The 14,058-nt window shown below is 33.1% G+C and overlaps 1 protein-coding gene and 1 long non-coding RNA gene across 2 annotated transcripts; one reads left to right on the top strand and one right to left on the bottom strand.

Moving 5' to 3' along the window:
• Positions 1–161: 161 nt before the first annotated feature.
• On the bottom strand, positions 162–6,075 carry LOC105839986. The gene is made up of 5 exons (XR_001139353.3): positions 5,932–6,075; positions 5,687–5,754; positions 5,318–5,378; positions 5,090–5,143; positions 162–489 (listed from the first exon to the last, which is right to left on the bottom strand). It is a non-coding gene; the product is annotated as an uncharacterized LOC105839986 (long non-coding RNA).
• Positions 6,076–7,067: 992 nt separating this feature from the next.
• LOC105839987 (importin-4) lies at positions 7,068–14,011 on the top strand. The gene is made up of 16 exons (XM_012686670.3): positions 7,068–7,297; positions 7,633–7,719; positions 7,803–7,910; positions 8,251–8,403; positions 8,572–8,757; positions 9,170–9,467; positions 9,543–9,691; positions 9,983–10,580; positions 10,646–10,881; positions 10,953–11,167; positions 11,237–11,577; positions 11,657–11,832; positions 11,910–12,121; positions 12,442–12,752; positions 13,051–13,176; positions 13,253–14,011. The coding sequence occupies exons 1-15, from the start codon at positions 7,244–7,246 to the stop codon at positions 13,173–13,175; spliced, it is 3,249 nt and encodes a 1,082-aa protein (XP_012542124.1). The 5' UTR covers positions 7,068–7,243; the 3' UTR covers position 13,176; positions 13,253–14,011.
• The last annotated feature ends 47 nt before the right edge of the window (positions 14,012–14,058 follow it).

Here is a 14,058-nt window from a genome sequence, read left to right on the forward strand (position 1 = left end):
AAATACAAATAAGTTACAAAATAAATTGACAATATTTTAATGATAAAATTTAAAGAGATTATTACAAACAAAAGTAAACTAACAGTTTTTTTTATTCTACTAATACTTTTATTTTTTTAAGTAATGTTTGGAACGCATAGTAAAATATTTTTTAAAAATTGTAAAGGAAAATTATAAATTTATTAATTTACAATAATTTTGATAATAATTAAGAATATAAGAGGTAGATTCGTTCAAGATAAGAGAATTGTGACTCCAAAAGGGTGTCACGCATGTTATAAACGCTGATGATCCAATTGAATAGTAGTCCTGCACGAGTCGTTTACGTCACAACGGTTTTGCGGTGACGATAATAGTTTGTTGATACCACGAAAGATTCCTTCCAGATATTTACTTTGCCCCGACTAGCAAATTTCCCAACGTCAGTCATCAGACAGTTCGGAGACGTATCCGTCATCAAGTGACGGATAAACTCGATGACGCAGCTTTCTAAATTTCGAGCAAGTTTTATTTTCTTGTAGCGTTAAAAAATTTCTTAACTATAATATAGAAAAGATTAAAAAAAAAGGGAAATATCTTCACATCACAGTATTCCGTAGGAAATTAAATAGAAATATTGGGAAGAAAGAAAGATATTTGATTTACGAAATACATATCGCGTGGTTGTGTACGCAAGGATTTGTATATGTCTCGAATATGTTGAATTTCAAATGCTGAGATATTCGTAGACGGACACAGGATGCATCGTGAGCGACAGACAGCAACATGCTGCCGTTAAGAAACGCTGCGCGTTTCAACGTGTGTTAGAAAGGGCATGTTTGCCCGCCATAAAAGTGACTGCAGCGGAAGGCTTCTTCTTTTTCGGCCTTTTTAGGCCGACGATTGCGCGCCTTATTTGAGCGGAACAGCGAAGAGAAGAGAGAAAAAGAGAGAGATCTGTCATGTGTTTTAAAGGCACTGGCTTCGTCATCTTTTGGGAAAATCGCGTCCGGCGATAAGAGCCCACGGAGTCGCGCTTCTCTATCACGGAAACGCGGCTCAGCGATCGATTCTTGTCAGCTCCCAAAATAGTGCTGACACTGGTGCTGATCTTAGAACGTTATCGGTGCGGTTGGAGGAAACGGCTTACAATCAGAAGGAAGATTCTGTATGAGGTAAGTTTCCTTCGTTATAGAATTGGGACATTTCCGTTCTATGATATATTTTTCTCGGATTTCGATTGTTTGGAACTTCGTGCGAAAGGCTTCAGATTATTACTATCTTGCATGCGACACCACAAAGAAATCATTTAGATGCAATGTAATTTTATGTAAGTAATCATATATGAGTGTAATCCATATCACATACAATAAAAATAATCATGTACATATCTCCTTTCTATAATAATTTAAATATATTTTTGCAGCATCGTACAATATATTATTAATTTGCTAATGCAAATTTATCATTGTTATTAATGAACAGTTTCAGTTCTCGATTCAAATCTTTTAATTTTGCGGCATACGGTTAAAATCATATAAATTAAGAATTACTCAATTTGAAGGGACATTAATAAAATCTTTGTTTGAGTTTTAAAAAGTAACCTCATGACCAAATTTTACTGAAAGTTTTCTCTTTTTTGGAAGCGAAGATAAGATAGCGTGTAGAGAAATTCTTTAGCGAACGTCGCGAGCGGAATGCACATTAAGTCGACGACGAATGCATGCACGAGGTGCAAGAAGAGTCACTCAACGACGTCGCTGACAACCTCCGGTGGTGTTTTGGTGTTCGTGTTGCCGAGGCGATGTTAGTTCTATCGAGGAGGCAGATAAGTCCTCTCCGAAGAAAAAAATATTTTAATTCTCTTTAGTCAAAAATAGAAACTTCCAATACATTTGGGAGGGCTTATAAATAAAATTGTATGTTAAACAACAATGAGGCTTTATCTTTTCGCTCTACTCAATTTACTCTACTCAGTTAATTAATTAAATATTAATACCAACAAGAAAAATTCTTTGGAAAGCAATTATTTTTTAATAATTCAAAGATTGAATTGCTAAAAATTAATAATTAAAAGATATGACTTTTATTTATTTGATATAAAAGAGTTTAGACAAAACAATGATAATACACACAAATTCTATTAATATTATTTTAAATTATCTTCAATAATAAAATTTACTGATATGTAAGTTACTACCGATATCTTAATGATATAAAAGTTAGAAAAATGATAGATTTTCAATTATATTCTTTTTTAATCAATTATATCCTTTTTTGTGTGAAAAATAATCGCATTGATGTAACGGCCAAACTTGTGTCTGTCAAGAAAAGTATATTCAAGCTATGTATCAAATTAAATGAGTGATAATAAAAATGATGAGAAGTGCAAGGAGGTCAAGGAAGGTAAGTCTCGAGATTTGCTCTCTTACGACTCAAGTGCCGACACTCATGTCAAGCTTCATGTCATGGAGAATACATAAAGATAACCCAAGTATCGCATACGCGTGTTCAAGACAGCTCTGCATAAAAATGCTTCGATCTCGAGTGAAACAGATAAGTCTAATACGTTTTGTTAATTTTATTTTATATTCTAGAGCTAGTTTGGAAACCAAGTGCCGCAAATATTGACGGCACAGGGAGATTGGATTTAGAAATTTGTCCTACAGAATTGTACGTGTAAATTTTATTAGAATATTGGTAGAAGTATAGCGAAAGTTCTCGGTATATCTAACTCAATTTGATCGGCAGAAACTGTAGAAGCTATGGTCACCAGCGATTTGTCATCATCTCACACTTGCGAGTTTTGCAGTTTGTCTCTAGCAGAAAGTGAATATCAATGTATTTGTATTTGATATAAATGTAATTGGCTGTAATTTTTACTCTAATCTGCGAACAATTTGTTGGATCGCTATTTGCCAATTTATTTGCACGTTAAGATATATGCTCGTAGCACAGTGAACTTCAAGTAGAAAAGATGTAAGCTAGAGTGCGAGATCGAGTTGTATGCATCTCGTATATGTTATGTGCGTACGTGTAATGTCTCCACGACGCATATAAGCCAATTTTTTAAATAGTATTGATCTAAAAAGAACATATCGTAGTTTACCTATATTATAAATAGAATTCAATAAAGTATGCGTAAAACACAGAAAAATATTTTATTAATAGCAGATAAAATAGAATCTCAAAAATATTAAAAAAGTGATTATAAATTATATTATTAAAAATTATTAGAGATTTCAGTTTCATTGTTAGAATTTTGTTAGCTGATTCATTAAAGGATATTGATATGACCAATCGTTGGTAATTCAACAGTAGCAAATAATAAGCAAATTTATTATGCTGTATTCATCAGTTAGAATAATTGTAAAACAATATTTAAAAATGTATTTCAAGAAAAATATTATTTAAATATATGAAATTAAATAAAAAACAAATTAAAAAATTCTCTGTACATGTATTTTTCTGTATCATTTCAGCCGAGAGTTCTTCATTGGAAGAACTTTATTTCGATTGTCATGTGTGCCGTTTTTCAATTTAATCGAGTCAGATCTGCGAAGTGGTCGGGCAATTCGAAAGGAGAAAAAAAAAGAATCAAAGAAGAGGTCAGTACATACATCGTCGGTAAGATGAACCCTCTGATGCAGTGATAGCAATTTAGCAGTTTTCTCGCTAGATCTAGCGTTTTTCAAAGCTCATCTAGTTGGTAAATTTTAAAAATGCGGATAATGGTAATTCTGACTTTTAATGAAATATTTTTCTCATCTTTTTTCTAGCGATTTATTAATAAAGTTTTATTAGAGAGGAACTATAGAGCGGTAACCACGGCCTTTTTCGTGCGACTGATATTTGACTAGCATCAGCAACAAACATGAATGTAAAACTACACATGACCTCACCCACTTATCGACAGTGTTAATAAAGAAATCTTTTTTTGGTGTCGATGCTACATAGGAGCAAAGGAGATGATACATTTACCTTCTCGATAGCACATACATATAATACAAAATAAATAATTCCGATATTAACATTTCATGTGCATAGCTCACAACGCAATTAAATTGTATAATATGCACCTTTTGTCAAATATGGAACACACACAAAACTTTTTTATTGACAGTAAATAAAATTTTAGAAAAAAAGTAATCAACAAAATCATACATGGACATAATTCATATATAATTATATAAATTTACACATGTTTTAATGAAAATGTTTTAATGAAAATTTAAACGCCAGAACTCTTTCTAAAAATGATATCAAAGCACAGAACTATACGAGAACTGTCGAGAATTGTCGCCAGATATTTCAAAACAATCCAGCACGACAGTATAATTCGAATGACGTGCTGATTTCGGGAATTTAAAATTAAGTGCACACGTTTAAACGATAGAACTCTGTTTAAAAAGGGTAAAAAAGCACAGAAGTATACGAGAATTGTGGAGAATTGTCGCCAGATATGTCAAAACTATCCAGCACGACAGTTTAATTCATGTGTCGTGCTGATTTCGCGCATTTAATATTATGTTATTTGCACACGTTTAAACGATAGAACTTTGTTTAAAAACCATATCAAAGGACATTTTTCTATAAGATATATCATTGAATTTCATTGTACTACGTATTTTTCAAAAGTAATACGTTTAAGAGGATTTATTTTCATTGTTTCAAATTTTCAAATTAGCTCTTTATCACAAGAACATAAAATATTTGCAAAAAAAATAATTTTATTTGTCTTAATAAAGATTTTATTTTAATTAACTGTTTCAAGTGCTTGCATAAAGTTAAAAAACCCATTTCAGCATTAGTATTTATTTGATTGTAATAAAAAATGTACGACATTTTTGCTTTAAAGGAATGAATTTTCTTGAATTAAGTATGTTTCATAAGTCACTCATTTAATAAAATATATATATTACATTGTTTCAAATAATTCAGCTGATTAACTCAAATATTATAATATGAAATAATAATTATTAAAGATAAACGATAAGTCTATTATTTATTGTTCAATATACATAAAATGTAAAGTTAAAATCGGCATGCATTTGCCGTACATTATTGGCTAATCAAATTATGCAAATATTGCAATGTAAATGCTACTTACCAAATAAATATCGCGATGTCTTTTGGAACCGTTCCATGTCAGGATTGTCACGATCTGCAAATAAGAAAAGAACACATATTAAAATAGCGAAGGAATTTATTTTTCGCGCGATTAGTGTTGCACGTCACAATTGAGTGTCGCACAATCACGCGATCTTCCCTTAAACAAATATTAATAAATACGCGTTTGATCGAATTATAACGTAAAATTAATATGTCTTACACTTACCAATTAAATGAATTGCGATGCCATTCGTTTCGGAATCGGTTCATTCTGCGTTCGTTGCGTTCTGAAAATGATACGTAAATTTAGATGACATGAAACGGATTCGTCCCGCACCGCGCGGTACGCCGAATCTTTTTGCAGTATCCTTGCTGACAGCTATCCTCTCCGTGCAGCACGTTGTTGCAAAAAGATTTAATACTGGCATTGCTGGATACGCGTCCATACAAATCGATTACACACGAATAATCGATGATGCGACGGCTGTCTTTTTCCGAAATTGCGAGTAACGCGTGTTGCCCAATATGTGGAAAATGCATAAACGCAAAGTTAAGGTTGGAATTTAGCTCAAATTACGATGCAGATTTAACTTACCGAGTAGATATGGCGCGACATTTGTCTCCTCACCGATCCATGTCAGACTTGCCGCTGCTTGCCGCGATCTGCAAATGAGAAAGGAATGCGATTAATATGGCGGAGGGATTTCATCCGCGCGATCGACTTCGCGTATCATTTCACGATTGACATGTCGCTACGAGTCGCAATCTTTGCTCGAACAAATATTCGCAGATACGCGTTCGAGCGAATTACAATGCAAGCTTGATGCGCGTTATATTTACCAATTAAGAGATTTGCGATGCTACTTGTTCCGGAGCCGATTCACCTTGCATCCGTTACGTTCTACAGCGACACGCAAAAAGGTGGAGTGAAACGGCTTCGTCACTCTCGCACGGGTCAACTTCACGGGTCAAAGGTGACGCCGCGGTTAACTTCACGCGCCGAAAGTAACGCCACGCCGCGCGCCGTGCGGTAGGTGTACCGAATCTTTTTGCAGCATCCTTGCTACCAGTTATCCTCTTCGTGCAACACGATGGTGCCAGGGATACGATACTAGCATCGCTGGATACGCGCCCTTACATATCGATTGTTTACATGAATAATCGATGATGCGACGACTTTCTCTTTTCGATATTGCGAGTAACGCGTATTGCCAAATATATGGGAAATAAACGCAAAGTTAAAACTGAGAATTTAGTTCAAGTTACGATGCAGATTTTATACACAATAATATATCTACAGAAATTCTGTTTTATAAAATATAATAACAATTACGTATGATACATATATTATTTAATTTTTAATTTATTACAGATAACAAAATTAAAATATTTTTGAGCGAAGCAAATACTTACTATTTTCTGTATATAAATAGAGTTAACAATTATTATTATAAAACATAAATATGTTTTATAATAATAATTGTTTTCAGATATGGTCTAAGTCGACACAATAAATGCTGCCATAATTATAAAATACCGAGTTTATATTCGTTATATTCGTTTAATTGGTATAGTAATAAAATGCATATGTTAACTGTGATATTAATGTGACTGATAAATAACAATATTGAAGAAGACTACTGGATTAATATGTTTAGCATTACTTTAAAAAATATTAATATATTATAAAAAATTAATACGTAAATACATATTTTATATTAATATAGAAATATATATATATATATATATATATATATACATATATATTTAGAATATTATTGTTTCAATAATTGAAAAAGTGATCCACATTAGTAGAAGGATAGACTGATGCTGATAACGCTATAGCGTTCTTTTTAAATGCACTATATTATATATATATCATATTTATATTTGGCGGTTTTCTAGCGGTATTTTAAATTGAATTTAGCGGATTATTTTTTTAGGTGTTGGCCACACTGCTCTGACGGCGAGACCGTAATTCGCATAGACGTCGCCAACAGGTTAACGAATGCTACGAACAGAACCAGGTCCCTCGTAGTCGTAGGGTCTGAATGGCGGCGGTGAGTGATAGTCGGGTCGATCTTCCGTTTGTGCTCTCGAGCGAATTTTTACCTTTCGGCTAAAACAAGAGAAAAACAGGGGAGGAAGAAAAATGGAGCGCCTACTGTTGAATCTGCTCGTAGCCGACAGTGCTACGATACAGGAGGTTTGTGTGTTCCTAACATTTATTCGTTTCGCCTTTATCATCTCGCCTATAAATCGGGCAGCCTGTTGAAGGCACGTTGCGAACACGTGTTTTCTTCCCGTTTATCGATCAGATCCGCTTCGGCCGTGGTCTTCCTGGGAAACACTCGCGAAGTCTTGTCACGAGTTCGCAATTCTTTCAATTTGATAGTGTCGTTCGCGAAATGACATTTAGTTTGTCTGTTTTTCTCTCTTATGTTTTGATTCTCTTCTATTGTTATCTGCTGTGATATTAAGCAACTTAGTGCTGTAACTTTCTCTAGAAGTAATACTGTATTTCAATATGTTTAATTTCAGGCAACAAAAGAGCTCAAGAAGGTACTTCAGAATCCAGACAGTGTGCCAGCTTTGTGCCAACTTATTGTAACATCGACGAATCCGGAGGTTTGTGAATTCTGACAAAATTAAATTGATTTACATGCTCTTTATGTCTTGAGCAAACACATGAATGAAATGGATTGTTTTAGGTACGACAATATGCGACTCTTATTCTTAGGAGACGTTACATTAAAGGAAAAAATTGGACAAAATTGTCCATACCTATACGAACAGAATTTAAGAAAATTCTATTACAGGTGAGACATTTATGTGTACAATACATACATACATATATATATATCAATAGTTTCAATCACAAATTTTTACATTATTCTTGAGTTTATTCATTATTTCTGTTACATAGTTTTTTGATATACATTTTATCTAACATTAATTTATTATAAAGTTATATTGCTTCTTGAAGAAACAAAAAAAGCTATACAAATCTTAAAGACTATTCTAAAGCTAAAACTACTTACTTTAAATAAGAGGTGAATATCAAGAATAAAAGAACTTAACTTTTATGATTTTATTTTTATGATTAATTTCTCATGATTTTATGAAATATTTCTCATATTGACTATTATATTTTTTCAGGCCTTAGAACATGAATCGATAAATTTTGTTAGAAATAGTATAGCTCAATTAATAGGTGTCATTGTTAAACATGAATTACCTACAAATAGCTGGCCAGAAATTATACAGTATGTGCAAAAGTTAATCACTAATGAAAGATTGGAGGATAAAGAAGTAAGTGAAAAAATCTTAACTTAATATCAACTTTTTTTGTAAAGCAATTTAAATGCATATTTAATATCATGTACATTTGTACCAAAAAAAGTTTGATTTGAAGATTTATTGATGAAGATATTCAAGAGTATCTATTAGTTTATAACATCTTGAAATTTTTTATTTTAGCTAGGCCTTTATACTTTATCAATTATGACAGACGTTACTCCAGATACCTATACCTCACATGCCAGATCTCTAGTGATGCTCCTCGCTCAAACGTTGAATAGTCTTCAGAGCTTGGGAAATCCTGCAGCTTTTTATATTTTGAATACATTGCGACATCTCATTCCTGTAGCCAAACATGACGAAACGGTTAGTATCGTGTGCAGCGTTTTTGCTACATGTTTTGGTTATTGTATTGTATTTATGTACATATTAGCATGTATTACATTTATGTATATTTTGGTTTATAGAGAGTTAATGTATATTTGTATTAGTTTATTATTTATTTTTATATAGTATATATTCCCGAAACGGATTACACAATCTCAAACATTTATATAATTCAAAATTTTTTTAACCCTTGAATCAATCTTTTATAAAAACTGAGATAAATCTCTTAGAAAACCTCTTATATACATTATAACTACATATGTAGAGTGAGGATCAGGATCGAACTCGGGACCTGTCGATTACGAGTCGGCCGCTTCAACATGTAGCCACGCGTCACCCTAGTTCTAATTGTTATAAAATATATCTTTGTTGACGAATACGTAATTTTTAGACAGTACACACTTACGCTACAATGATGCCGCTCATAATGGCTACAATTCAAGCTTTGGCTGAAACTGAACATGATACTTTTGCTATCCAAAGTTTCGAATTGTTGGACGAATTGTGTGAGAACATGATTGTTGTAATAACACCCCACGTGAAACCTCTTGTCCATATGTGCCTTACAATCATTGCTAATAAAAGTGCAGATGAACTCTTGAAAGTTAGAGTGATCAGTTTTATCGGTTGGCTAGCAAGATTAAAGAAAAAGGCTCTCGTGAAGCATAAACTGGTGGAACCAATCGTCGGTAAGCAATCTCAATAAATATTTTTAGTGCGCATTGAAGAAAAAACTTTAATTGATTCTTAAAATTTATTCACAGACATGTTATTCGCAGTCATGATTAGTAAGCCAGATGATGACGATGATTATTCAAATGCAGAGAGTGAAAATACTATTTTAACAAGCGCTACTCAAACTTTGGACTTACTTGCGATGCATTTGCCGCCGGAGAAATTAATTCCACATTTGGTAAGTTTTAGAATAATTTTTTAATAACATTAGAAATATATTGAACATAATACATTTCATGTGTATCTTATATCTTGAATTTCTTATTTCGTAGTGTTAGAAACAAAATAATCATGACAGAGAATTGCAATATTATAGAATTATGTTGTATAACACTTTGATATTTTATTCTATTATCATATATCATATATTAAAAATATATTTTGTCGAACTGTTGATTGGTCTACCTTTTTGATTATTGTCTCTATCACATTTAAAAAGATTGTTCCAAAGTGTAGATCAATTTTTTAGTTACGACATATCGAACCTGGACTTCGAAATACAGATGATTACGTTAAGAAGACATCGTACGTGGCTATAGCTGTATTAGCGGAAGGTTGTGCTGAATACATTCGGTCGAACTATCTTGAATTCTTTCTGCGATGTATCTGCGAAGGAATCTCCTATCACTCGCCTGTTGTGCGCAACGCCGCGCTTTATGCCTTAGGACAATATTCTGAGCACTTGCAACCGGAGATCTCGCAGTATTCTTCCGAATTACTGCCCGTATTATTTGAGTACCTCGGCCAGGTGTGCTCGCACATTAAACAAGAGAAGAAAGAACCGCATGCGGTCGGCCGTATGTTCTACGCTCTCGAGATGTTCTGCGAGAACTTGCACGAGAGGATTTTACCGTACTTGCCTAAACTGATGGAGAAATTATTCGACATCTTGAACGCGGATACATCACCTCATGTAAAAGAACTCACTTTGAGCGCGATAGGCGCCGCCGCCTGTGCCAGCAAGGAGCATATGCTACCGTACTTTGAAACAATCATAAACATTCTTAATAATTATCTTACTTCTGAGCCGAATGAGGAAAACATGTGTCTTCAAGTTCAAGCAGTCGGTTAGTGAGAATCGCTTTGTTTGATTAGTTATTTAATTAAACTGTGATTATATCTAATATTTTAGATACCCTCGGAGTGATTGCTAGGTCGATAGGTGAGAAACACTTTGCTCCATTGGCGGCTACGTCACTCGATCTTGGAATAAAACTATTAAGAAATACGATCGATCCAGACTTACGGAAATCTCTTTACGGATTGTTCGCCGCTATTAGCACAGTAATGAAGAAAGAAATGGTTGCAACTCTACCCGAAATTGTCGAGTACATGATAATGAGTATACGAAGTGCAGATGGAATTTTGGTAATTACTGCATAAGTTACGAGAATCAGAAAAACTATGGAAATAATATAAATATAACGTCGTCGTTACAGATGCATTTTAAGGACGACGAAGCTAATGCTCTTACAGTTTATGATGATCTCAGCGATACCGAGAATGAACGAGAAGATGAAGAAGAAGACATCGAATTCACTGATAATGAAGAAGATAATGATGAAGAGATCGACGGTTATAGTGTTGAAAACGCCTACATGGAGGAAAAAGAAGAGAGCGTGATGGCGCTGAAAGAAATCGCTGAATACACACAGTAAGTCTTTCTTTTTTTGTGGACGCTTTAAATAATAACTATATTATATTTATAATCAAAACATTACAGAGAGGCGTTCATGCCATACCTCGAAAGATCTTTTGAGGAGATTTTTAAGTTGATTAATTATCCCCAAGAAGATATACGAAAAGCAAGTATAGAAGCTCTATTGCAGTTTTGCATCAATTTATCAAAAATCAATACCGACGAAGGCAAAAAGGCACTATTGAAGGCTCTCTCCATGTTCATTCCGAAATTGTCGGAGCTGATAAGATTAGATGAAGAGCCAACGGTCGCTATTTGTGGTTTAGAAGCGTATCAGGAACTTTTAAGGGAAGTGAAATCAGATGTTATCATCGGTATAGGTCATAAAGAAGCCATAATAAATTGTGTAATGGACGTTATGAAAGGTATTTGTTTTATTTGTTTTATTCACATTCAGTCATTGATTTGACAAAATGTATATATAATTCACAATTTTTATCGAAGATAAAACAGCGTGTCAAGATCAGGAGGAAATCGAAGGTGTTGAAACCGAAGCGGAACAGGACGAGCTACTGATAGAATGCGCGGGGACTGTATTTTCTAGTTTGGGAAGAGTGCTTTCAGCAGAGGATTTTGCGCTCTATTTTCAGACCATGTTGCCTTTCTTTTTAAAAAGACTGGTATTGCCGATTTTTGTACTTATATTTCTCAAAAAATTTGCGATTTTAATTTTAGCTTACTAATCAAATGTTTATAGAAAATGGACAATTCGGAGGGACAGAGATCCTTCGCCGTTGGAACGATAGCTGAATGTTTGCCCGGACTTAAACACACAGTGGCTGCGTTTATTCCACAACTGCTTCCAACTTTTCTACAAACTGGGACCCAAGATCCCTGCAGTGAAGTTCGTAGCAATTGCTTCTTCGGAATCGGAGAACTTGCTCTATATGGGAAAGAAGCAGTTTATCCGTATCCTTTTCTGTTTCTGACGATCGAATATGTATCATTACTTTTCCAAGTTTGGCAATTATTTACTATTTAACAATACTTTATTGTGTTAAATTTTAAAAATCTAGTATTAGAAGATATTTTAAAATATATAAAATATTGGAAAAACACTTCGATTTTTTCAATTTTCTTATAATTAAGATATATATAAAATATTATTTTGCATAATTTTACTTTACGTACAAAAATAGACGATTCCAATTTTTTCTATATATTGTATGAATTCTTGTACTCTTTAAAAGATAAAATTTTTTGTTGATACCTTAACAACTACTGCACAGGCATTATCCCAATATTCTTCAAATTTTATCATGTGCCATTGCAAAAGAAACGGACGCAGCTGCACGTGATAACGTAGTTGGAGCAATTGCACGACTTATTATCACGAATTATTCGAATTTACCGCTCGAACAAGTATTTCCAGTTTTTGTAGAACAATTACCTTTAAAGGCAGACTACCAAGAACATAAAGCCGTATTTAAAAGTATTCTTACGTTATATCAAGCTGGAGTCACTCTCCTACAATCTTACATTCATACATTATTGAAAGTCGCAGTTATCATATTACATGAAGAAAAAACTGCCGACGTTGGTGAGTATTGACTAAATTTTTTAAAACATTTTTTGAAAGAATACATAAAAGATTCTTTTTAAAACGTGAAAATTATATAATACATGTAATTTATTTTTACGTAATTATATTTAAAAAATAATTTTTTAAAAATTTATTTGGCATTAGTTTCCTTCAATGTAATCTTTCAACATGATTTTAATTTATATTGATATTAATTTATACTGAATTAATGATAAAATTTATAAAGATATTATTACGAAGATACAACTTGATATTTTCTGTTTACTAGGTTATAAATATACTTTTATTTTTACAGAGACGCAAAATCTTGTCATGGAATTTATCAAGTCTGCTCAACGAGACTTTGTGAACGATTGGAATGCACTTTTTACTGAGCTGCCTCCAGAAGTTGTTACAAACATTCAACGTATATTTTCTTAATGTAAATGATTAGTAGTCATGCATGCTTCATCGTTTTTAAACATTCTAATGTTTAATGATTCACATGTGATCCGCAGGAAACAGCTATTTTTTAAGGACATTTTTAAAGTAAATTTTCTGCCATTGTTTCTTCTTCGCAATTTGAATTATAACTATTACGGAGTAACATTGTGCGAACAAGATACAACGCAAGAAGAACTGCAATCGATTAAATATATGTTTCCATAAGCTTTATAGGTGAATACTCAGCGGTTTATTTTTTGTTTATTCGCCATCTTTATTCGTTATTTATGATATAGCTTTATAAAATGCCCGTTTGTGACTTTCGTTTAATAAGCGAATAATTTATATTGCTTTACAATTAAATGAGCATTTTGTTATCTTTATGATGCATGCATCAAGATAATTCTTCCTCTATTTTCCTACTAAATAAACCGTAAATGTTGTATAATAAAACGAGAAAGGAAAGGAAAGTCTAGGGAGACAAAAATTAGAATAATTGATTTCAGAAACCTCGCAATTCTTTCTCACGCTGTTAGATTTTTTACTTTTGCTCGCAGACTTATTGGAACTGTGTAGATTTATAAATTCTTTGATGTCTTGTGAGCGTATAAATAAAAGATCTGATTGACATGCAGAAGCAGTGAAAACTCGTTTAACGAGAAAACGATTAAAACTCTGCTTTTGGCATAGGCGTCGGCGCCATTGTTACCAATGAGCAGAAGGTAGCCCGTCTTCTTTCCTTCTGTCTGCAACCAAAAAGAGCGTACCGTAGCATAAATATTAAAAATAAATGTATTATGTGACTAATAAAAGTACGTGCTTTTTTTTTATAAGTATGTCTTGCGATGTTATTAATTGTATCTTAAAATAGCTCTCCTTT

The sequence above is a fragment of the Monomorium pharaonis genome, chromosome 4, assembly GCF_013373865.1.
Source record: "Monomorium pharaonis isolate MP-MQ-018 chromosome 4, ASM1337386v2, whole genome shotgun sequence".
Classification (NCBI taxonomy): domain Eukaryota; kingdom Metazoa; phylum Arthropoda; class Insecta; order Hymenoptera; family Formicidae; genus Monomorium; species Monomorium pharaonis.

Coding starts and splice junctions, on each gene's coding strand:
- LOC105839987 (XM_012686670.3), top strand. CDS start 7,244: ATGGAGCGCCTACTGTTGAATCTGCTCGTAGCCGACAGTGCTACGATA. Junction 8,758..9,169: donor TAGCCAAACATGACGAAACG/GTTAGTATCGTG, acceptor CGTAATTTTTAG/ACAGTACACACTTACGCTAC. Junction 12,122..12,441: donor GGGAAAGAAGCAGTTTATCC/GTATCCTTTTCT, acceptor ACTACTGCACAG/GCATTATCCCAATATTCTTC.